At 39.0% G+C, this 25368-nt stretch overlaps 2 protein-coding genes across 2 annotated transcripts in view; both read left to right on the top strand.

Annotated features, from left to right (window-relative positions):
* The window catches only part of napgb (N-ethylmaleimide-sensitive factor attachment protein, gamma b), a 28357-nt gene extending 11746 nt beyond the window's left edge, over positions 1-16611 (top strand). Inside the window, exons 5-12 of the mRNA XM_073047195.1 lie at positions 4060-4090; positions 5500-5609; positions 7343-7409; positions 8423-8493; positions 9235-9313; positions 11688-11767; positions 13159-13288; positions 15442-16611. Of these exons, the coding sequence (XP_072903296.1) occupies positions 4060-4090; positions 5500-5609; positions 7343-7409; positions 8423-8493; positions 9235-9313; positions 11688-11767; positions 13159-13288; positions 15442-15588 (715 nt within the window). The 3' untranslated portion in view covers positions 15589-16611. The remainder of the gene's footprint in view (positions 1-4059; positions 4091-5499; positions 5610-7342; positions 7410-8422; positions 8494-9234; positions 9314-11687; positions 11768-13158; positions 13289-15441) is intronic.
* A 6694-nt stretch (positions 16612-23305) lies between these two features.
* LOC140728447 (probable aminopeptidase NPEPL1) overlaps positions 23306-25368 on the top strand; it is a 50688-nt gene continuing 48625 nt past the window's right edge. The window contains exon 1 of the mRNA XM_073047181.1: positions 23306-23503. Coding sequence (XP_072903282.1) covers positions 23324-23503 — 180 coding nt within the window. The 5' untranslated portion in view covers positions 23306-23323. The remainder of the gene's footprint in view (positions 23504-25368) is intronic.

Genomic DNA, 25368 nt, shown 5'->3' with positions numbered 1-25368 from the left:
TACAGTTGAATAGCCTAATTATGGATCCTCTCATAGGTGGCAGTGAGACACAGAGCAGAATTAGGCCATTCAACTCATCGAGTCTGTTCGGCCATTCCATCATGGTTGATTTTATTATCCCTCTCCATTTCATTCTCCTGCCTCCTCCCTGTAACCTTTGACATCCTTACTAATAAAGAGCCTATCAACCTCTGCATTAAATATACCCAGTGACATGGCCTCCACAGCAATCTATGCCAATGAATTGCACAGATTCACCACCCTCTGGTTAAAGAAGTTCCTCTTTATCTCTTCTAAAGGGGTGTCCTTCTTCTGAGGCTGTGCCCTCCAGTCCTGGATTCCCCCAGTATAGAAAACATCCTCTCCATGTAAACTCTGCTTAGGGCTTTCAGTACAGGTAGTCCCCGAGTTACGAACGTCCGACTTACGGACAATTCGTACTTATGAACCGAGGAAGGAAAATGCCGTCCGCCATTTTAAGTTGTTGCCGTTGACACTGTGAGTGTTTAACTTTGTATTTGGCTTAAATTTTTCTTAGTAAGATTCACCCTGAACCTGCCCCCCCCCCCCATTCCAGTTGGCTGGTGGCGCAGTGAGATCAGCGCCGAGCTCGAGAACAGAGGTTCCCGAGTTCGATTTAGTGACAGACCGCTCCTGTGCTGGGTTGATGTCGTTCCAGTGACTCCTGTACCATCTGTGCTGGGTTGATGTCGATCCAGTGACTCCCGCACCATCCGTGCTGGGTTGATGTCGAGCTCGCAACTCGAACTCGTAAAAAAAAAACACTGCCGCCTCCAGTTTAAATTCCCACATGGAATATTGGGGAGGATCAAATACCCAAACCCAGCACAGCCCCCACTTGCCCCATTTAGCCTGTCATAATGCGGTGGTCCTTAGGACCCAGCGGACCTTGGGAGTCGGCGGAGCTCGGAACCCGCCACCCGCAGTGTTTCTGTTCCTTTGACGGGAAACGATTGTGATAGAAAATAAAGTGGAAATAATAAAGCGTTTGGAAAGAGGTGAAACGCCATCGGTCATTGGAAATGCGTTAGGCTACAGTTGGTCGATGATCGGAACAATTTTAAAGGATAAAGTGAGAATAATGGAGCGGGTGAAAGTCCCTGCCCCGATGAAAGCTACAATTATTACTAAGCAACGCAGTGGTTTAACTATTGGAATACATATGTTTCTTAAGTGTTTTATATGGATAGAAAGGTAAAATATATACTATATACTAAGACAAATGTTTGGCTATCTGATGCTAAATAATACCGTATGTACTTGTTCCGACTTATGTACAAATCCGATTTAAAGACGGACTCAGGAATGGAACTTGTACGTAACCCGGGGACTGCCTGTATTCAATTGGGTCTTAGTCAGATTTTCCTCCCCTCCCCCCACCGCATCATTCTCTTAAACTCCAGCAAGTATAAGCTTGGAGCTATCAAACACTCTGCATACCCTTTCATTCCTGGATAATTCTAATGAACCACCTCCACATCCTCTCCAATGCTCGCACATCCTTTCTTAGATAAGGGACCTAGAACTGCTCTCAGTACTCTGAGCTGTTTGACAATGCCTTATAAAGATTCAGCAATATATCCTTACTTTTATATTCTAGTCCTCTCAAATAATGGCATGAGTGCTTTATCATCTGAAGTGTTGTGAATTGAGGTAAAGGTGGGGTAATCAACGATTTATGCTTTATCACTTCTGATATTTATGTAGGGGAAAAAGTTCCTAGATTGATTGGTCCAAAGCAAGTTCAAGTTTATTTACTCTCAACTATATACATGTGTGTCACCAAATGAAGCAACATTTCTCTGGACCAAGGTGCACACTACAGTTAATATAACTCAGACAACACAGATAATAAGGTGCATTTATGACATAAATAAAGAGTAAACAGTATAATGCTGTTAGTGCTTCATACATGATGAGACCTGGATAGTGGCAGGGAGTTCAGTAGACTCGGTCTCGGGGAAGAAGGTGTTTCCTATCCTAACACTTCTTATCCTAATGCTACAGCCTTCTGCTTGATGGTAAGCTGAGATTGTTGGATGAATGGGAAGGATCATTGACAATGCTGAGGGCCTCTGTAAGCAGTGCTCCTGATAAATATTTGATGGTTGGGCGAGAGATGCCGATGAGCCTCTCAGCAGTCCTTGCAATCCTTTGTAGGTTTTTGTTGTATACTTTGCAATTCTCAAACCAGGTGGTGATGCAGCTACTCAGGATACTCTCAGTGGTGTTCTTGCTTTTTTTAAAAAAAAATGGTTAGAATAGGGTGGGGAGTGGTGAAGAGCCTTTCTTGCCTTAATCTCAGTGGAGACGCTGTTGTGCTTTCTTTATTTTGTGCATTTTCTGAGTATTTTTTGCTTCCAACAACTGTGGGCATATTTCTTTTTATTAAGTATGATGGTTTTTCTCCTATTCCCAATGAGTTGAATTCAAATACTCTTTATGCTGAGGGCAGTTATTAACACCTAACCTCTTGTTTGAATACTGACTGTAATGAAACACTAACTTCTGACAGTTCAAGAGAAAATCAGACTCTTTTCAGCCCAGAGGAGGCCATTTGATCCACATTGGTCCCTTTTGAATCAAATTGATATTTGAATATTCTCTCTATACTTTCCTTAAACCTGTTTAATTCACATCTGTGAAGTGTTCCCCTAATCTTTCTTCCAAAGAGAAGAACCCTAACTTCTCTGGCCTAACCTCATGGCTTATTTATGGAACCATTCAAGTGAATCTCTCAATTTAGCGGGAAATATATGAATATTCTAATATGTGGTGATTGGAAATAAATATTACGCTGTAGCCAGTGTGTTACAAAGATTTGATATAATCTTGCCGCTTTTTGTACTCTGCTTCTGATCTCATAATCTTGTTAGCTTTACTAACCACTATCTCACCAGGTGCCTGCATTTAGAAAGCTCAAGGGCACCTAGCTCCAACTCCTGAATAATCTTCAGGGCTCAGTTATTTTGTTTGCCTTCATTCTTTGTACCAAAATACAGCACTTCATGCTTCTCAGTTAAATTTCATTTTGGTATTCAACCAGCCAATCTGCAAGTCTTTCTTGTAAGTTATGTTCTAATGTCATCTGAAAACTTTGAGATTTATGCCACATAATCAAGTCAAAGTAACTGCTAATTTTTATTTCGCAATCCAATGGCTATTTAGGCTTGTTCACTTCATCCCACAGTTTTCTAGTTAAAGAAGGTAATATGGTGCTCTCTGAGTATGAGCAGGGGGCAGGGGGGTGGTGGTAAGTTGACAAATCAATAATTATCACAATAACTGAATAGGGAATTACCATTAGAGTCTTTTGTAGGAAATTAAATCCATATTTGCATTTGGTCAATCATTTTAATATTGACATGACCAATCAGTTTGAGTACAGTCAAATCTAGAAATTATATTCTCATCTAAACATTCATATTTTTAATTTTTTACTATATTTTTCCATGGTTCAGATGACTTAATTGAAACTGTCTTTAAGTTGACTTTGCCACTTCAACAAATGTATTACAAAGATGAAGACTTTTTCATCAATGCACGTTCAATATCAAAATTCTTACAAAGAAATTACTTTGGAGTTGTTGGTTCCTGTTGCTTACAAATCTTTCGCTTAAATGGGGAATGTGAAAAAGTTATATTAGGAATATTTTAATTAACTTTTGAGAAAATTGATTCTATAAAAGTAATTCATTAAATTTTGTAATCTTGTCTGTACAATATTAATATTGCTAGCCATATCTGCTGCAGTTTGTATTCCTTTCAGTCCAGTTGTGGTCTACAAGAGCTATTTGTTTTGTTTCAATTATTTTTTTTGTGTTCAGAGTGGGCCAGATTTTTACCTTCTCTTGGTTCCTATTAATGTGATTATCCATAGTCAGTTATAACATGTTTGTACATCCAGTATATGCCTACTACTGAATTGGCTATGTTTGAGTGAGTGATCCAGCTTGTTTATTAATCATTTTATTGGTATGAAGTTAGTTGGCACTGAGTATATCCCTATCCTGTGATTGATTTCCATTTTCTCCACAGAGCCTTTGAACAGGCTGGAATGATGCTGAAGGTTGGTTACTTGGCTATTTTAAACTCTAAAAATTTATTTCTTTAAAAGTCTTTCTTTACAGATATACGAAATACAAAATGCATTTATTTCTGACAAGTGGTACAAATACTTGTTTCAACCCATAAATAGTGTTGTAGCTTTAATACATGATTTCTTAGAGTACAGTATTATTAGTACTTCATTGTTTATGGAAGTAAACTTGCATGCTTTCATTTTATTTAGTTGAGTGGATCCTTGCACTTTTATTCAGGTAGAATTTGTCGATATGAATAGCTGATTTATTGTATCAAGTTATCCAAATAATTTTTAATTACGGTATGTTCACACAATAACAAGTTAATAACCAGGTATTTCTTTCTTTTTAAAAAAACTTACTGTTTTCATCAAATAATTCTAAGTTTTTTGAGATGGAACTGTAATAAATTAAAATAGACTTCAGTTTAAGAGCCTGTCATTTCTCTGAAATGGAAACACAAAGTGCTGGCAATATTCAACAAATAAGACTTCACCTGTGGAGAAAGAAACAATTATTATTTCAATTTGCTGATATTTCATCAGAACTGGAGGTTTTCTTGCCAAATGTTCCCAGTATTTTCTGTTTTTATTTTGAGTTTTGCGTATTTGCAGTATTTAGTTTTTGGATTTCTCATGTCTCCCTTTGCCTGAAAGATTGGAAATCTAGTTACATGGTGCTCATGAATAGTGAAAATTCCAAATAGTGACATGTTCACACTACTTGAAATATTTTGTGCTGTTTTCTCTGATTTGCTGTCATTCAGCAGCTGTAATTATATTATGTAGCATGTTCATGTTGTGGATGTCCAGCAAAGATCAAAGCCTTCTTGCTTTTTAGAATGTTTACAGCTGGTAATCCTTTATACAATTGGCATGAAACGGAAATCACATGTAAGCTTGGAGGACAGCTTTTAACAAGTCAATTTTTTTGATCAGTTTGATTGTGGATGTTAATTTAGTTTCATGATAGAATGGTCTGTTCTCCACTTGCCAGATGAATGATTTTATCTGTGGAAGTGGTGGTAACATTTCAGTGAAAGCCTAGAAGACTTGTGGGTGGAACAGCATTTTTGATCTGTAGTTATTAATGTACATTTTGACATCAATTACCGGTAACTGGAACATGAGTATATTAATTAGAGATATTTAGTGACATTTTTTAGAAGGATGGAATTTGTGAATCTGCTACAACATATGTAATTATTTACAAAGGAATTTTATTAAGTATACAAAGGGAGTAATTTGCCCCTTGCCATCATTGTATGTGTGTGATATTGCACTTTGGTCTCATCATTAATTCCACATTGTATTGCATTGTGTAGATTGATATTGACATCTATTTGTTAATGGCAACATGCCTAATGAAACATGTATAATAGAATGTTTTAATATAGGAAATGCAGAAGTTGCCTGAAGCAGTTCAGCTCATTGAGAGAGCCAGCATGATGTTTGTAGAGAATGGAACACCTGACACTGCTGCCATGGCACTAGACCGTGCTGGAAAGTAAGAAATTCAAAGCCATAACAATTGAACAATTCATAAACATGAGATTCTACAGATGCTGGAAATCTTTATCAAAAATTAAAAACATTGCGGACCAAAGAGGATAAAATCAATGTAAAATGCAAACTGCAGTGATGCACATTCCTCTTAGTTGGGTTCAATACAAAAGTAGTTAATTGCCAGTACAAAAGTATGAACAGCTCATTTTTACAACTCATTTTATTTTTACAATGCAGTACTTTTTCCATTATACAAATTATTTGCATTGCTGCAAGTGTATCTCCACAGATGTCTTAATGTAAATTCTGAGTAATTTCAAAATACAGAGAATGTAAAAATGCCGGAAGAACTCAGCAAGTCAGGCAGCATCAATCACCTTCTGGCTGCATACTTCAGTTCCTCTCCCCCACCAACCTATCACCTGCCAGTCTGAGGTCCTCCCCCTTCCGCATAATCTTATTCTGACTTCTGCCCTCTGCATTTCCAGGCCTGATGAAGGGTCTTAGCCCAAAACATCAACAGTTTATTACCCTCCATAGATGCTGCCTGACTAGCTGAGTTGCTCCTTTGCAGAAGTTGCACAAGATTGTAAAAATAAAATGAGTTGTAAAAATGAGCTGTTCATAATTTTGTACTGGCAATTAACCACTTTTGTATTGAACCCAACTAAGAGGAATGTGCATCACTGCAGTTTGCATTTTACATTGATTTTATCCTCTTTGGTCCGCAATGTTTTTTATTTTTGCAATGCAGTACTTTTTCCATTATACAAATTATTTGCATTGCTGCAAGTGTATCTCCACAGATGTCTTAATGTAAATTCTGAGTAATTTCAAAATACAGAGAATGTAAAAGGCCATCTAGAAATATTATTTATCAAAGCTTAATTTTAAATAGCTATTTAATATAATTGCTATATATTTATTCTCCGCAAATGGATTGCTCTTCTGCTCCACTTGAGTTGATGGTAATGAATACTGGGATCATGACCCATTTCACCAGTATCAGGGTACAATATAGCTTGACTTCTGTATAGAACTACTCAGTGTTGCATTACTTTCACATATGTTATGCCAGGGCCCTATTCTCCCTTGCTTTTCCAGCAACTGTCAAGAATCTTGGCACCATCTGGAACAAAGCAACCAGATCATGAGGCACCCCATCCACAGCTCTAAACATTCATTCCCTAAGCCACTGGCACATCCTGCAAAGTGCACTGCAGTTATTTGCATAAGATACTGTAATAGCACTTCCCAAACCCATAAGTTCCATCACCAGAAGGAAAAATTGTCAGTAGGATTATGGGGATCATTCATATTTAAGGTTGCTAGTTCTAAATACTGAAACTCTCTACCCAAGCATTGTAGACATACATTCACCAGAATAACTGCATTTCAAGGGCATTTAGGGTTTTGCCAGTGATGCCCACATTGCAAAACAATAACTTCTCCCAGTCCTGATTCTACTTGAAACTCATTCATGACTGGAAAACAAATGTATTTATCCACTTGATTATGAACACTGCACTTCTAGTTTTCTTGTATTTTGTTTCCTTTTCTTAAAGTCAGCTCCCAACCTGTTTTTGTGTCCAGTTTTTAGTTAAATCTTTTCCTCGTGCCTGTTGTTGTTCCTCTCTGAACTGAATTGGTGTAAGAGCAGTGCCTGCAGCTGTATTGTATATTTTATAGTGGAAAGTCTTCTATGAAGTGGAAAAGAATTCTATTATGTTTCAGGCTGATAGAAAATGTAAACTTGGAAAAAGCTGTGGACCTTTACCAGCAGGCGGCCTCCGTATTTGAGGTAGGTTGTGGATAACCAAGCTTGTTGTTTTTTTATTTGAATTGTTGATTTAAAGAAAACTTTGGATGTTTATTTGTTTTCATCATTAAGATCCAAGGAGAATAATCAAAGGTAGATAATAGCTCATTATGGAGTTTGTGCAGAGTACTTATCACTTTGGTTTCAGGAAGGCTGGCATGTTACTGGAAATCCAGTAACAATCAAGAGGCCTAAATGTGATTATTAAGGCTTGTCTTTCCCTTAACAGAAATCAGTAACTAGTGTAACATGATTTATAGTGTTATCTTTTTAGCATAGTGAAAATAATTGTAGAGGTAGACTAAGTATTGTCTGCAGAGAATGTTAAGAGATTTGGAAGGCGTGTATAAAAACTGATTGCACTTGCAGACAGCTACCCTACTCTTTAAACTGATTTAAAATTGTGAATAAAATATACAAACAGGATGCTGTGAAGAAAAGCAGTTTTATATGTCCATCCTCTATGAAGAGGGTGGGAGCTGACTCACTCTTCAAAAGCAAATTAGTTTTGAGAATGATTTCCAAGGTAATGGTAGAGAGTGGGGGTTATGGAGCTAACAAGATGCCCCTATTAATCGCCAATATAGATGATGGATTGACTGATCCTCTCTGCCACACCAAAACTGATTCTGTAAGGTAAAGTACTTGGGAAGAAAAACCATTGGAGATATTTGGCTCTGATCAAGTAGGTAAAGTTGAATTCAAAGAAAATGTAACCTCAGATTGGAGATCAGACAAGAGGCATGGTGAAAGATGATGTAGCCAGTTGCATTATAGACTGCAGAGCAGTCCTGGAATTGGTGTATTCTGGTCACAGTCACAGATGCCACACTGAATCTCTGGTAAAGCAAGGTCAAAAACAGCACTAACCTGAAAAAAATCCTTAAATTTATCAGTAAGTTTTTTTTATGCCTCAGTATAATTAGTGAAAGAACGTTCAAGCAGTTGAATAAAATATGTTGGCTTTGTAATCTAAATAACTTTTTATTTGTTAGAATGAAGACCGTTTGCGTCAGTCTGTTGAATTGCTAGGAAAAGTTTCAAGGCTACTTGTCAGGGCTCGAAGGTAAGTGCCTTTTCCAATACTAAGTTTAGCTAAAGACTCAAAATGAATGTAAATAAAGAGAAGGGTGTTTTCTATTTATGAAGTGTCTGTAATTGTTATGTTTTGTAAAAAAAAAAATATTATTTTGGTTTGGATCATGAGGACAGTAATTCTGTAAAGGAATGTCTACCATCTCCTTGCTGGTCAACTCATCTCCTGCCCATTCAAACACAAAAGTTAGAGATGAGCAGGAGCCCAGACACTGACATTTACAATCTTCTGTGTAAAAGAAACATCTCCCCTCAATCCTAAGTAACTGAGCCCTTAAGCCTGGAACACCTTTGCCTAGTTGTAAATCAGCCTCATGGCATTTACTTTGATAAGCCCTTTCAGAAACATAAGATAATTTCTCTGTTCTTTACTAAACTCCAAAGCATTCAGGGCAAAGTTTTCCAAACATAGACAGAATGGATTTGGGGGCTACGCCACTACTTGGAGTAGGCAAAAGTGAGACATTAATGCAGTATTGAGAACAATGGTGAGGTGTAATGATTCATATTCTTTAACAGTAAAAGAAAAATCCATTTGGAAAATGGAGCCTCTGTGCTCATTAGTAATTTCAGATGCACAGCAAATGATCATGCGAAGCATGTTCGGGGTTCTAGTCGTCTATGTCACAACAGTCATTTTCATTTAAATATTTTAATATAGTTATGCACTTTTGAACATCTTAAGGCTATTATTAAACTTTCTCTGTTTAAGGCTTGATGAAGCAGCAACATCTCTTCAGAAGGAAAAAAACATCTATAAGGAAATTGAGAATTACCCAACATGTTTTAAGGTAATCAAATAATTTGTAATATTTCATTTATTTTCTTCTACTCAAAATTTTTTATCAAGTTATGTTTTAAAAGGCATTATGACAAGCATATGAATGGGCAGGGCTTGGAGAGACATTGTTCTATATTCTAGAACTTTGATCTATAATTCTACTTGCATTAGCACCTATCCTGCTATACCTTTCCTATTCAAGTACCTGTCCAAATGCATTTTTAAATATTGTGATTGTACTGCCTCTACTGCTTTCAGCAGCTCATTCCAGATGAACAATGTATGGAAAAACTTATCCCTCAGATCTTTTTTACATTTCTCCCCTCTCACCTTGCAACCTCTAGTTCTAGTCTCCTGATACTTGAGGGATAAAAGCTCTATCTTACCTATGTCTCTGCTTTTTAAAATTGTAAAACCTCAATAAGCTTACATCTCAACTGCCTACATTCCAGTAACTGTAAACCCACCCTATCCAATCTTTCCTTATAACTGTCCATTCTAGTCAACATCCATGTGAATCTCTATTGCCACCTCCTCCTTCCTGAAGTGTGATGCCCAGAACTGTGCAAAATATTTTAAAGACAGCCTTAACCAATGTTTTGCATAACTACATCCTGGAGTCACAACTGCTAAACTCAGTGCCTTGCTATATGAAGGTAAATATACCAAATATTGTCTTCATTACCCCATGTTGCCACTTTCAGTGATCTGAAGACTTGCACCACCATCAAGGTCTCTCTGTATATAAATGTTGCTAATTTCTATGCCAGAATTTGTGGTAGAATATGTTATACCAGAATTTGATTTCTCAAACTGCATAACCTTCTATGATCGTCGATTAATTTTCACCCGAATTCCTCTGATTTCAACCCCCCACATCCAAAAATATATTTTTGCCTTGTAATACAATGATCAGCTGACTATTCAGAGTTGTCTTCTCAGAGAGAGTTCCTAAAATTTACTGTCTTCTGCATGAAAGGAACTGCTCTCAGTCCTACCTGACTGACCCTTTAATCCTGGAGCAGTTAATTAGTTCCAGGCCTCATGGCTTCTACTTTTGTTAAGCCTGTTCAGAATCCTGATTAGTTCTCAGTGCTTTAAACTGCAACGCATGCAAGGCAAGCATCTTCAAACATAGGCCTCAAATATATTAGGGTTACCCCTATTTAGGAACATTACTAACTTCATTTTTAAGATACAAACGTAAAATAAGAAAGACGAGGCAGCATTCTTTGAATTTCTCTTACAGAAAGAATAGAGGCATAGAATATTGTACAAAAATAGTGAGAGATACAAAATTTAGTATAGGTTTAAGTATCAGTACTTATAATGAGAAAAAAGGAAAGAAAAGTAATGAAGGGCAGAACAGGTCCTTCCCAGATGATGGCAGGATTCCATTCCTCTGAATTTTTCATAACCTGAACAGTTTGCAGGTTGAAAGTATGGTCCATCAAATTTGTTTATAGACTGTACATAAGTCGGGGTTTGTACCTTGAAATCTGTTGTTAACAACTGCTTGGATAACCTTTGGATGTTAGTTGGAGCACGGTAGCCCAAATGGTTTCCTGATTCTCCATATAGCAGTGAGTCTTCATGATGGTAGTTTACAAATGAATCAAACATGAATGTATTTGTCTACTGTAAATCAACTAAATATGAGAATTTATTTGTGATGGTACTTTAAAAAAGGTTGGTGGCCAGTCAGACATCCAGAGTAGCCGTACGTAATTTTTGTTTTCTTTCCCCGCTTTGATTTCAGTTTAGGTACTCGTAAATTGTAAATATTGAACTTGGCCCAATGCATGGTGGAGTTCAGCAATGGTTAAATGAATGATCCAGTTTACCAATTTCTCATTTAAACATTGGCCTCAAAATATTACTCTGTTGATTTGTTGCACTATCAAGATACATGGTGCAACAATCTTGGAGAGATAAGAGATAAAAAAAATTTATAATTCATTCAACTGATGTCTAATTATCCTAATTACCTTTTTGATCTGAGTAGTTTGCTAAGCCACTTTGGAGGCATTGTGAATTAAACACTTGTAACTCGTATTCATAAGCATGGCAGACCAGATTGGATAAGGACAACATACTTCCTAAAGGACACGGACAGATCATTTGTGCTTTTGCAATGCTATTGTATTTTCATGGTCACCAATACAGATGCTAGTTTTTTATTCCAGAATTTATTTAAATTCCTCATATGCTGTGCCATGATGTGAATTTATCCAGCCTTCTGAATGCTAATCAGTAACGTAACTATTATCTTAATCATGGATCTGTAGAAAGAATTTTGCTCTTGATGTGTTAGTAATTAATTGTATCAACAGTTTTCAAGAGTATGTTTCTTAAATATTCATTATATTACTTGTTTGCTTTAGAAAACAATAGCACAAGTGTTGGTTCATCTACATAGGAATGATTACGTAGCTGCAGACAAATGTGTTCGAGAAAGTTATAGGTAAGCACTAAAAATGTCCTTATTATTTGGTGATGAGACTAAAATGCTTTTATCCGAGTAAAACTGGCAGCTAGAATGCAGGCATGTTAACTCATTGGGTTAGTATACTCCTGACAGGTTAATAGCTTTGTTAATTGGTTATAAGATTTGTGTGTGAAATGGATGGAACAGTATAGAACCAATTTCAGTTGGAGCAGCACAGTAGCATAAGGGTGTGTATCTGCGCATGCACACATTTTCTGACAGCATGCAACGGATTAAAAATCTTGCTGTTGTATCTCTGTTGCAATGTACAAGCAATCAACAGGGGAAATGTGCCCAAACACTAAAATTGTAAGCACTACTGTTTTGTACAACTGTATGTACAGTCAGATACACAATTAGATCAATATGTTCTCCTTGTGACCTTCGTGGGTTTCCTTTGAGTGCTCCAGGTTCCTCCCGCAGTCCGAAGACCTACTGAGCTGCCAGTGTGCAGGTATGTGACAATGGCTACCAGTGTACACACACCTGCTAGTCTTTTGCCACAGGATTTAGGTTAGTTTGGGATTGTAAGAATGGGTGACGAGTGACCTGCACAAAGATTTAGTTTAGTAGTAAGAGTTGCGCAGCCTCAGCCTCACTCACTCATTTGAGACCATCTGTATCCAGTGGCAAGACAGTCACAACAGCTGAAGATGGAGTCAGATGTGGTGGACGACCATGACATCCTTAGTTCCTCCTCAGCGCCTTGTGCTAAGTGCTCCACAGCACCTCACTGGGTCGGCCTTCCTGACCGTTGAGCTAATCTAGTGGTTACCTGCGAGCAGTCTGCTGGGTCCAAGTCTTCACTAAATTGGGTAGGCAAGCCCACGTTCGCTAAGGATTTAACGCCCATTGGTTACCCTCACCTGTTTTAGCCCTTTTGTCAAAGGGGTTTACCAAGGTTTGGCCACAATTGCTAGAAAACAGCAGTTTTGAGCCTCTCAAAACTTGAGCAGTTTTGAGAGCTGAGTGCCAAGTGGGGTCAATGGTAGACAAGCTATTCCCAAGGGATAATGAGTTGCCTACCCCTCTCTGACACCCCATACACCCCAATCAAAATAGTAATGGTATATTCTAAAATTATGAAAGCCTGAAAGTCCAATTACTATTTTGTGGATATGAAGGACATATATTTTTAGAAGTATAATTGGGAGTTTAAAAAACAAACTTAAAATACTCTGGCAATCTATGTGGTTAGCAGGTAGGAAATGTGGATTGGATGGACAAAGTTATGTCCTTATCCCAATTTTGAAGCCAATAAACCATCCAGGGAGATGATGAAACTTGATGTACAATTTCCTCCTCCCCAAGTTTAGTTTGGTGCATAAATAGCAAATGATTTCTGATCTAATCTTTCTTGTTAACAGTATACCTGGATTTAATGGCAGTGAGGACTGCATTGCCTTGGAGCAACTACTGGAAGGATTTGATCAGCAAGACCAGGATCAGGTTTTTGCTATCTGTAATTCAGCACTCTTCAAGTACATGGATAATGACGTAAGTTTGGTTACATTTATTGTGTACCAATATTAGAATCCAAGGAATAGATAGATACTTTATTGATCCCAAAGGAAATTATAGTATCACAGTAGCATTACAAGTTCACAGATATACAATATTAGAAGAGAAGTAAGAAGAATAAGTAAAAGTAAGTTACCTTAAACAGTTCAGAGGGGGTCATCACTTCCCTGGCCATAGGTTGACTCATTATAGACCCTTATGGCTGAGGGTAAGAATGAACTTGTATAGTGCTCGTCTGGTCAGCCAAGGTGGCATGCAGAGGACGAGAAACCTTGTCCAGAATTTGCAGGATTTTCCGTAGGGTAATTTGTTGTACCACAGCCTCCAGTGTGTTCAGTCTGAGTCTTGTAACAGAGCCAACTTTTCTAATCAGGTGGTACCAACAGGCTCAATTAACTATGTTGATGACATTGCCCAAGCACACCACTGCATAGAAGATTGTACTGGCAACCGCAGAGTGGTAGAACATGTAAAGGAGAGGGTTGCATTTTCTAAAGGACCTCCATCTCCTCAGGAAGTAGAGGCGACTGGCCCTTGTACACTGCGTCTGTATTGGTGCTCCACTCAAGTCTGTCATCCAGGTGCATCCCTAGGTACTTGTAGGCTCTCACCATATCCATGTGGTAACAGGGAGCAGTGCAGGCTTTGTTTTCCTAAAGGCCATCACTATCTCCTTTGTCTTACTGACGTTGAGCTGTAGATGATTCAGCTTGCACCATTTGACAAAGTCCTCCACCAGGACCCCATATTCATCCTCCTATCCTCCCTTTATACACCAACTATTGCTGATTCATCAGAGAATTTCTGTTCTCCTTGTCCCTCCCCCCCCACCCATCTAACTTTCTGATGCTCCCCTTTTCCACAATACACCCTCCCAGACCCCCCTCCTTTCCTATCCTTGTTTTCCACCTCTTTCTGTTTCCATTCATCCACTTCACACACAGGATATCCCCCAATCTACATCTGCTGTTCACCTGTCTCCTATTGATTGCTATTCTCACTTCCTTATCAGAACCGAGCAGTGGTGGTACTTTGTATTCCTGCTTATCACCGTCCATTAGCTGTCTCCTACCTTGCACCAGAAACTCTTTGGTCCTGAGTTGCATGACATTTTTTTTGTTCCAGCATAGGTCAAGGTATAGTTTTCTGCAGGAAGCTTGGTTCATAACTTGGTTGCAAGTTCAGGAGTTCGGCTGTGCCACATGAACAAAAATAGTATTCAAGCCACTGTTATATATGGCTTCCAATCTCTTTAAAAGCATTGTATCATATCCACACCCTGCTTAAGCCAGAGAATTCTCGAGACAAATATCCAAGTTGTATTATACATGCAGACTTTTGGCAATAAAATGAACCTTTTGAACCGTTTTCTATTAAGCCAAATTTTTCAGACTTCTCACCACAAAATTTGGAATGAGATTTTTCTACAGAATTGGGGGTAAATTATCTAAAATCAGAGTTATTTTGTAAAATTAGCACATTTTTCAGTAGTTTTGCTGTTCATCATCATGGTACTATAGTCATAGTCATGCAGCCTAAGAACTTGAACTGACCATCGAACACCAATTTATTCTACCCCACTCTCCTTCACAAAGGGGAAATGTAGAAACTGGGATTTTTTAGTCTTTCTGTTACATGATGATGTTTCATAGTTGGGAGCGGTGGAATTTCATCTAGATTACATCTCTAAATGCTAGTGCACAGGCACAAAATGAATTTAAAAGATTTATTGAAGTTTTGTTTTATCCAGTGGATTATAAAAATGAGGCATGGTTTCATAGTCCATCTACAAGAAAAAGTATACAGTATTGACCTTTGGGACAATGCAGGTTCATAAAACTTCCAAAGGAGAGCACTGGTGTTCATTTACCACAAACTGCCAGAATGCTTCATAGGTGTTTCCATGATGTTGCTGTCCCTGGTCCAGATGCATTTTACAGATAATTGTGTAGTGGGTAGCACAGTGAAATCATTAGTGAAAGGATGGTTAAAATTATATCAGCATTGTTCCTGTTCCCAGTTAATGAATAATTATTAGAAAACAGTCTGCAAATTCATGAGGAAATGTAATTTGTTAGTTATTTGAACATCTTGTACTTGAGACTATTTAATCTAACCTATTTTCCTAGTATGCCAAACTCTCTCTGAGTTTGAGAGTTCCTGGAGGAGGAACAAAGAAGAAGTCACCTGTGCAACAAAAAAATGGTGAATCTGCACAGAAGCAACCTGATGGTGTTGAAGAAGAGGATGATGACTACTCCTCTGGATTGTGCTAACTGTGGACAAATCTTGTTTGATACCTTTTGGATCAACTTGAATTGCTTGGAAGTGATGGAGGCCAAAGCTCAGAAGCATTTATTTTACGTCATAACTCCATGCTTGTTTAGTTGTCAGCCTGTAATCTGTGAGATTCTGATTTGCATAAAAATGGCACAAGTGCTAGATTAATTTATATGTTGTGAAGTATTTAGATTTGACTAACTCTGCATTATATATATATATATATATATAAATAATTTGATATTAAGTGTCCTTTTTATTTTGAAATGTAATCTTAAAATGCAGTTTCTTTTTGGTTCTAAATAAATGTTTTAAATCAGTGTGATTAAACTTGTTATTTTATAAGAATATTTTCTCAATGTCCTAAATGTAATTTATTATTTATTGTATAGCTTCGTCTTCAATTTAGTAAGACCTTAATTGATGACACAGAACTTTGGAATATTTTGGCATTTTTTACAGTGTCTGGTTTAATTTTCCAATGAACACTGTAGACAGACAGACAGACCTGAAATATTGTACAGTTACCAAAAGGATACTAATCTTTAAGGTTGCATATCATGTTGTTAGTTTTCTGCATCAATGTCATTGTGTGAGAATATATGCCTGAAAGTGGTTTGTATGTTTTCCAATAGAATTCAGTTTAATTGATAAGCAATGGGCATGTTCTAGCAATTGTCAGTTAATATATCCTTTGTGGTGATTAACAACTTGAAAAAAGTTTATTTTGTAAGTGCATTTTAATGTTAGTCCTTTTTATCTTAAAAGTACACTGCTGTCAATATCTGCAGTGGCTTTCAGTTACTTCATGATCATATAAGTATCAACACAGGAACATAACAGTAATGTCCTTGCCTTGTTGCCACTTTGGAAAAAAGAACTCTGATTTCCAAGAGCTTGTTGGTATTTGGTATCTATCTGTACTTGGCAATGATGCTGCGATGCAAACATAAAGTTGCTTTGTTATGTACACAGGTTTGAAATTTCATTCAAAGTAAAGTATTGTACTTAAATGGAAAGTGTTTCATTATTGTTTTTACTGAACCTTTTTCAGTTTGTGCTATACTTTATTTTTGATGCAAGGTCCTCAAATTAAGCTTGACCTCAGTATTACAACTCACTCATGGTCCTCAGTTTGTCTTTTGCATATTGGTTGTTTATTATATTTTTCCTGTAAATGCCTGCAGGAAAATGAATTTCAGGGCAGTACGGTAATATATATGTACTTAGATAATAAATCTACTTGAAACTTTGAGCAAAGTCATGAAGAAACAGATTGATTTAACGTTTTTACATTATCCAAGCCCTTTGCATTCAATTGAGTACCTTGATGAGGTATAATATGACTCCCTAGACCATTCACTTGTTTAATTTATAAATTAAGAACCTGCTCTACACTTGTTAGGAAGTGATTATACTAAAAACAGAAATACTCAGTGGACCAAGCAGCAACTGTGGCAAGTGAAGTAGTTAAACAGTTAATATTTTGGTTCAGTGACTTGATGAAACCAGAAATGTTGATAATTGTCTGATTTGTTGTACATTTTCAATGGTTTTTCATATTGACAGTTATAAGAACATAAGAAATAGGAGCAGGAGTAGCTCATCTGGCCTGTCAAGCCTGAACCGCCAATGAATAAGGTCATTGCTGATCTGGCCATAGACTGTTTCCACCTAGTGGAGGTAGTGTTGAGGAAACAGGATGCAGAAGGACTTAGGCAATAGGAGAATGGGCAAGAAAATGGCAAATGAAATACAATGTTGGAAAATGCATGGTCATGCACTTTGGTAGTAGAAATAAATGTGCAGACTAATTTCTAAATGGGGAGAAAATCCAAAAATCTGAGATGCAAAGGGACTTGGAGTCCTTGTGCAGTACACTCTAAAGGTTAACTTGTGGGTTGAGTTGGTGGTGAAGAAGGTAAATGCCATATTAGCATTCATTTTAAGAGGTCTAGAATACAAGAGCAAGGATGTGATGCTGAGGCTTTATAAGGCATTGGTGAAGCCTCACCTTGAGTATTATGAACAGTTTTGGGCCCCCTCCTCTTAGAAAAGGTGTGCTGACATTGGAGAGGATCCAGAGATGGTTCACAAGGATGATTCCAGGAATGAAAGAGTTGTCATAAGAAGAATGTTTGATGGCTCTAGGTCTTGACTCGCTGGAATTCAGAAGGATGAGGGGGGGATTTCATTGATACCTTTCAAATGTTGTAAGGCCTAGACAGAGTAGATGTGGAAAGGATGTTTCCCGTGGTGGGAGAGTCTAGGACAAGAGGGCACAACCTTAGGATAGAGGGGTGCCCTTTCAAAACAGATGCAGAAAAATTTCTTTTAGCCAAAGGGTGGTGAATTTGTGGAATTTGTTGCTACATGCAGCTGTGGAGGCCAGGTCATTGGGTATTTAAAGCACAGATTGATAGGTTCTTGATTGGACATAGCATTAAAGGTTACAGGGAGAAGGCCGGGAACTGGAGTTGAGGAGGAGGTGAAAAAAGATCAGCCATGTTTGAATGGTGGAGCAAACTCGATGGGCCAGATGGCCTATTTCTGCTCCTAGATTAGATTCAACTTTATTGTCATTGTGCTGAGTACAGATACAAAGGCAATGAAATGCAATTAACATTTAACCAGAAGTGCAAAAGAATAGTATTATTTACAAAATAACTGAATAAAAAGTAAGTGCTACAGAATACAGATATAAAAGTACTGTGACAGTCCAATATGGGTGCTATACTGCTTAGTGCTGTGATATGAGGTAGAGCAGGGTCACAGCCTCAGGGAAGAAGCTCTTCCTGAGCTTGCTGGTGCAGGAGCGGAGTCTCCTGTAGCACCTACCGGATGGGAGGAGAGTGAAAAATCCATGGTTAGGGTGAGATGCATCCTTGATAATGCTTATGGTTGAAATCTACTCCCCAAAATCTTGAGGTCATGTCCCCTAGTTAGTCTCATCTATCAGTGGAAATGGCTTTCCCGCCTTTTATCTATCCCTTTCAGAATTTTATTTGCTTCTGTAAGATCTCCTGTGGTTTTGCTTTCAATTTGAAGGCTAGTTGTATGCAAGGTTTCACTGTCCCTGGATGTGATCTGCTAGTGAAATAACCTACAAATGATCCACCACCATGTGTTCAAAAAGTAATTTAAACATTCCTCTTTTCATAATCAGAAGAAAATTGGCTTATTGTTATTTCTACAGAAAGTTATGTACTGATGCTTAATGCAGACAAATCAGAAAAATAATTCCTGATGCTTGAAGGGTCTTGGTCCATAACGTTGACTGTATATTCTTGCTGAGTTCCTCCAGCATTTTGTGTGTGTTGCTCAAGATTTCCTGCCCTCCTTGTGTTTAGAGGAATAAATCCCCTGCTGGAAACTTTTTGGGTTTGGACTAATTACATTTTAATGATGAGATGTGGAAGCAATAAGCTGGAACTTTGATGTAAAGTGTGGAGTTAAAGTGCTAGGATTTGCTTTCCATGTGACATGTTGGGATAATGGTATAGTCCTGAATTGGTTGTACTACTTTCTTGATTATGCCCCAATTCTAGAATGACTTTACATGGAGTTCTGAGGGAACATACATATGTAATGTGTTGTAATATGCATAGAGTCTTTCATGTATGTTGTAGATTGCTCCAAGCGCTGAGCTGATTTGGTGGGATTGAGAATGGCCTCGGGCTGTCCATTCTGTTCCATTCAGCACCACTCCACTCCACTCACTCTGCCTTGGGGGAAACAAATTTAGCCTATCCAGTGCAGCATACAAAATGCTGGAGGAACAAGGGATGAAGTCCTGCAGAATGTACAGGCAGTGAGGTAAGACATTAAAATGTAAGACCTTGAGGGCAGTCGTCTATGAAAAACTCCCAATGCTATGTGCTGTTGAGTCCAGAAAATAGGCCAGATGAACGTGTGGTTGAAGACCTAAGGGCAATTATTCATATTCTTGGATCATTAGGATCTCTTCTGGAGAAGGAGGCAGCCTGTATAAGAGGGAAGGGTTGCATTTGAACCAGAGAGGGACTAATATCCTAGTGGGAAAATTTGCTTTTGCCACCAGGGAGGGTTTAAAGCAGGCTGGCAGGACGGTAGGATGAAAGTGAAGTCAAAGAGAAGACAGGTGCATGCAACAATTAGATAGTCATGTTCACAGTTAAAGGATAGATAAGACCATTGCTTTAAAGTGCATCAATTTCAATGCAACACACCCAAAATGCTGGAGGAACTCAGTGAGTCAAGCAGCATCTATGGATGGAAATGGAAAAGGATTTCAGGGCAAGACCCTTCATCAGGACTGGAAAGAAAGAGGATTGAAACCAGAATAAAATGATTGTGGGACAGGGAGGAGCACGAGCTTGTGGGTGATGGGTAAATCCAGGTGAGAGTGGGAAGGTAGGTAGGTAGGAGTGGGTGTTATGTGGGAATAATAAGAGAAGTGGGAGGTGATAGGTGAAAGAGGCAAATGTCTGAAGAAGATGGATTGTTGGAGACCATGGAAAAGAAGGGAAGGTCTGGGTGATGGGCAGTTTGTAAGGTCAGAAGGGAAAGAGAAAGGTGGAGATGGGCCAGAGGGATAAGGGGAAAATAGGTAGGGGAGCGGTTACTGGAAGTTGGTTTCAATGCATGTAGCTTAACAGGAAAAGTGGATAAACTAAGGGTGTGGAATGATAGATAGATAGATAGATAGATACTTTATTCATCCCCATGGGGAAATTCAACATTTTTCCAATGTCCCATACACTTGTTGTAGCAAAAACTCATTACATACAATACTTAACTCAGTAGTAATATGATATGCATCTAAATCACTAACTCAAAAGCATTAATAATAGCTTTAAAAAAGTTCTTAAGTCCTGGCAGTTGAATTGTAAAGCCTAATGGCATTGGGGAGTATTGACCTCTTCATCCTGTCTGAGGAGCATTGCATCGACAGTAACCTGTCGCTGAAACTGCTTCTCTGTCTCTGGATGGTGCTATGTAGAGGATATTCAGGGTTTTCCATAATTGACCGTAGCCTACTCAGCGCCCTTCGCTCAGCTACCGATGTTAAACTCTCCAGTACTTTGCCCACGACAGAGCCCGCCTTCCTTATCAGCTTATTAAGATGTGAGGCGTCCTTCTTAATGCTTCCTCCCCAACACGCCACCACAAAGAAGAGGGCGCTCTCAACAACTGACCTATAGAACATCTTCAGCATCTCACTGCAGACATTGAATGACGCCAACCTTCTAAGGAAGTACAGTCGACTCTGTGCCTTCCTGCACAAGGCATCTGTGTTGGCAGTCCAGTCTAGCTTCTCGTCCAACTGTACTCCCAGATACTTGTAGGTCTTAACCTGCTCCACACATTCTCCATTAATGATCACTGGCTCCATATGAGGCCTAGATCTCCTAAAGTCCACCACCATCTCCTTGGTCTTGGTGACATTGAGACGCAGGTAGTTTGAGTTGCACCATATCACAAAGTCCTGTATCAGTTTCCTATACTCCTCCTCCTGTCCATTCCTGACACACCCCACTATGGCCGTGTCATCAGCCTCTAGGGACTGGGATATTGTGGCTGAGAGAAGGGCAGGACTGCCAGTTCAGTGGTCTGAGATACCAATGTTTTAGGCATGACAGAGGATCGGGTAAGAAAGTAGGTATGGGAAAAGTTAAATCAGCTCCACAGATTAAACTGATGTACTGAAGCAGGGCCAACTTTGAGGGCATGAGGCAGAATCTAGCTGGGGTTGACCAGGTCTTTATTTAAAGGCAAAGGAAAAATTGGCAAGTGGGAGGTTTTTAAAAAGGTGATATCAAGATTCCAGCGCATTGTGTTCTTGTTAGTTTGAAGGGTAGACATACCAAGTTCAGGGAACCTCGGCTAATGAGAGGTTGATGTTCTAGTAAGGAAAAACAAGGAAGCATACATCATACTTAGGCAGCTGTATACTAATGAATCCCTTGACAATTATATACTGTCATTTTAGGACCAGCATAAGAACAAAATCAGGAAGACAAGAAGAGGTTACAAGATGGATTTGGCAGGCCAAATTAAAAATAATCTCAAGTGATTCTTCAGTTCTAGTAACTGTTAAAGGTCGACTAGGGAAATACTACATTCTCTTAAAAATCGTCAGGCAGCCAATGTGTGGAGCCACAGAAATAAGCTGAGAATTTTAATATCTATTTCTCCTCGGTGTTCACTAAGGAGAATACCATTGATACTGAATAATTTATGGTAGTAAGTAGTAAGGGGTTGGGCATGGGTTGTATTTGCAGCCTAGAAGTGTACCAAAGTGGGTTCTGACTCTATGGGAGGCCTCTGAAGAAATTGCAGAGGCCTTTGTGTTGATAATTTTCTTAATTTTGAGCCACTGACAAAGTCCCAGAAAGTGGTTAATGTTGTTCCATTTTTCAAGAAGGGTAGCAAGGACATATCAGTGAGTTGTAGGGAAGTTACTGGAGAGAATTCTGAGGGACAAGATCTACCATCACTTGGGCACAGATCCAAGAAGGGAGAGATATAAGAGACCTGAGAGTTAACTTCTTTACAGAAGATGATGAGTACCTGGAATAAATTGCCAGAGATACAATTGCAACTTTTGGATAGGTGCATGGAAGGGCGGAAGTTGGAGATTTATAGGCCAAACCTAAGCAATTGGGACTAAATGTGGTCATAAACCATAAACTATAACACGTTTTCATGGAATTGAAATTGGTTTATTATTGTCATACAAGTACAGTGAAAGGCTTGTCTTGCATATCGTTCACACAGATCAATTCATTGAGGTTGCAGAGAACGAGTTACCATGCTCCAGATAACGCGATTGCTGATTTAGTTATATTGTGATTTCGGTAAGGAGCTAAGTTACTTTGGAAGTTAACAAGTAGAGAAAAAAAAACGTGTCTTGTTTGCGGGAGAGAGAGAAAAAAAGTTTCCATGTATATCCTGCAGTAATCAAACACAATTGTCTCTTAAGAGTACAATTTTTCTTTGTTTAAAAAAATATTTAGAGATAGTACGGAACAAACCCTTCCGGCCCAACGAGCCACACCGTCCAGCGACCCACCTATTTAACCCTAGCCTGATCACAGGACAACTTAACAATGACTAATTAATCTAGTAACCGGTATGTCTTTTGACTGTGGGAGGAAGCCGGCGCATTCGGAGGTAACCCATGTGGTCACGGGAAGAACGTTCAAGTTCCTGACAAACGATGTGGAATTGTACTCAGAGCTGCGATAATGTCACACTGACCGCTACGCCTCAAACCTGGTTTCACTGGCATTTCCAAGTCTCATCACCACTTCAAAATTTATTTACCAAGCTAATTTTACATCCGCAACATTGTCCTGTTTTCCATATCAACCGACAATTTGCAGCGGAAATGACAATGTCATTTTCAACTTTGCATCATTATTAGAGAATAAATCACAAATTAACTTCGACAAGCAAGTTAACACATAAAAACAGACGTTGGAAATCTGGAATCAAAGCAACAGAGCGCACATTCGCGTTAAAGAGCCCGGACACACGCCAAATGCTGGAGGAAGTCAGCTGAGAGCGGACGGTCCGGTCCGAGACCCTGCTTCAGGACTCAGCCGCGTCTCAGGGTCCGGGTACCGGCTCTAAGAGAATGCGCATGCACGGAAAGGAAACAGCCGACAAAAAGAAAGTGCGCAAACGCATTGACGGACCCGTCGCTGCCGACGCCGGGACGGTGCGCATGCGCGTCTCTGAGCGGCGATGAGGGTCTGCGGAAGGAGTGGCGGATTGGTCGTGGTGGAGCATTTGGCGTTTGCAGCCAACGCCGGGGACTCCGACCCATGCTCTAGGGCGGTGTTGTTCGCAGGACAGCTGCCAAATCTGCACAAACTTGCCTGGAACCAAGTGAAGGGGAAGCTGGAGCCCCGGGTGACCCAGGAGGTAGCGAGAGGTCCAAGATGGTGCCAGATGTTCAGGCTGTTCAGCCCTTCTAGCTCTCTGTTGACCCGGCACCTATATTTAAGGTGGCAGTGGCCCAGCACTAAAGAGAGTGGAGTTGTTTGAAGCATGTTCTGATGCTCAGTTTGCACCTTTATTTTTAAATTACTGTATTACTCTTCATGCTCCCCCTACCTCCTACTTGTATATCTGCAGTCCCGTGCTCTTAACGTCGTACTCAGCTCTGAATCATACTGCCTCACCATAGGTGACCGCACCTTTGTTGGGAAAACGTAAAGCTCTAGAATTCCTACGTTAAAACCAGCATTGTGCCTGATCTTGTGTCTATCTACTTTGTGTTTTGGTGCCAACGTTTTTGTTCTCACTATCACTAGTAATGTCAGCGTTTATTGTCCCTCATCTGTGGAGGCACATTAGTGTGTTTAGAATTAGACGAGGTAAAGGATTGCAAATTTCCTTCCCTGAAGGGCCTTACGGCTGCTGAAACCAGTTACAAAGAAATATTTAATTGCACGTACTACTTACATCCATTCGTTCTAGAACTGGCCCTATAGACACTGGTAGATTCATTGCTAAGTATTTATACCTTTGAACAGAAGAACCTCGTTTGACCATCACTTGTCTTTTCGGCACTGTAATCTTTCCTTTCTTCCCCTGACCCAACCATCATGTTATCTGTCAATGATCAGCCCCATTCATAATCTGAAAAAGTTGTCAGTTCAGACACATCCATGGAGCAGGACACAGCATTTCAAGGTAATGACCTTTCATCCAAACAGAACTTCCTGATGAAAGGTCATAGATGTGATCATTTTCAATTAAGGTCATTTGTTTTGTAGTTAGTGACCCCTGACCTGATTAGTACTCTGGCATTAATTTTACATTTCTAGAATCTGCAGGTATTTTTTGACTGTACATCACTTCTACTATTTGTGCACACCAGAAAGTTGATTTACTGTGTTAAGACAAATGGATGCTACTTTTAAATGACCCTTTTGTTGTACAATGTTAGATCATTGCTATCAGAACAATTCAGTATTAATGATGTTTAGATTATATATAAAATCCACTTCTGCAGATTTCTTGTCCTTACCTACATCTATTTAAAGATCTTGCCATTTTGCTCATTTTTTTTAAGCATTTAGGACATATGTCAAACTCAAGGCCCGCGGGCCAAATCCGGCCCATGGTGGAATTATCTTTGGCCCGCGAGATAATATCTAATTACTATTAAAGCTGGCCCCAGTAATCGAAGCGCCTATGGCGTATGATATGGCTAATGCTGAGTTTATTCAGGTACCAGGTTTTCAGGGTTTTTAGTGTTTATTCGGCAGTCTTCTTCATAAGAAACGGAATTTGTAAAGTGAAACACTTTGTAGTTATAGCAGAGACTGAGACACATGAGAGCAGGCTGAAAAAACGGAGGCAATGAAAGCTGTGTTCGCACGCGTCCAACTGATCCGGCCCGCATGAAGCTGCATTTTGCTCAATCCGGCCCGTGACCTAAAATGAGTTTGACACCCCTGATTTAGGACATTGGCTGTTGTATTTTATAGATCAGTGTTAATTCCAAACAACACTAAGTTTTTGCTGTCTTCAATGAATGCTTAGAAAGTATATCTTCAGAAGATAAATATAGTACAAAAGCAAATACTGTGGATGCTGGAAATCAGTGATAACAAACAGAAAATAGCAGGAGAATTGTGGAGAGCAGAGAAATTAAAATGTTGAACATTTTCTGCCAAATGCCATGTTCTGTCCAGTCTTTAGCCAGAGTGTGGTGAATCTGTGAAATTCATTGTCACAGGCAGCTGTGAAGGCCAAAGTCACAGGGTATATTTAAGGCA

Source organism: Hemitrygon akajei, chromosome 1, assembly GCF_048418815.1.
Source record: "Hemitrygon akajei chromosome 1, sHemAka1.3, whole genome shotgun sequence".
In the NCBI taxonomy this organism is placed as follows: Eukaryota; Metazoa; Chordata; class Chondrichthyes; order Myliobatiformes; family Dasyatidae; genus Hemitrygon; species Hemitrygon akajei.
Note: the sequence above shows the minus strand (reverse complement) of the source record. Positions and strands in the feature narration are given on the sequence as shown.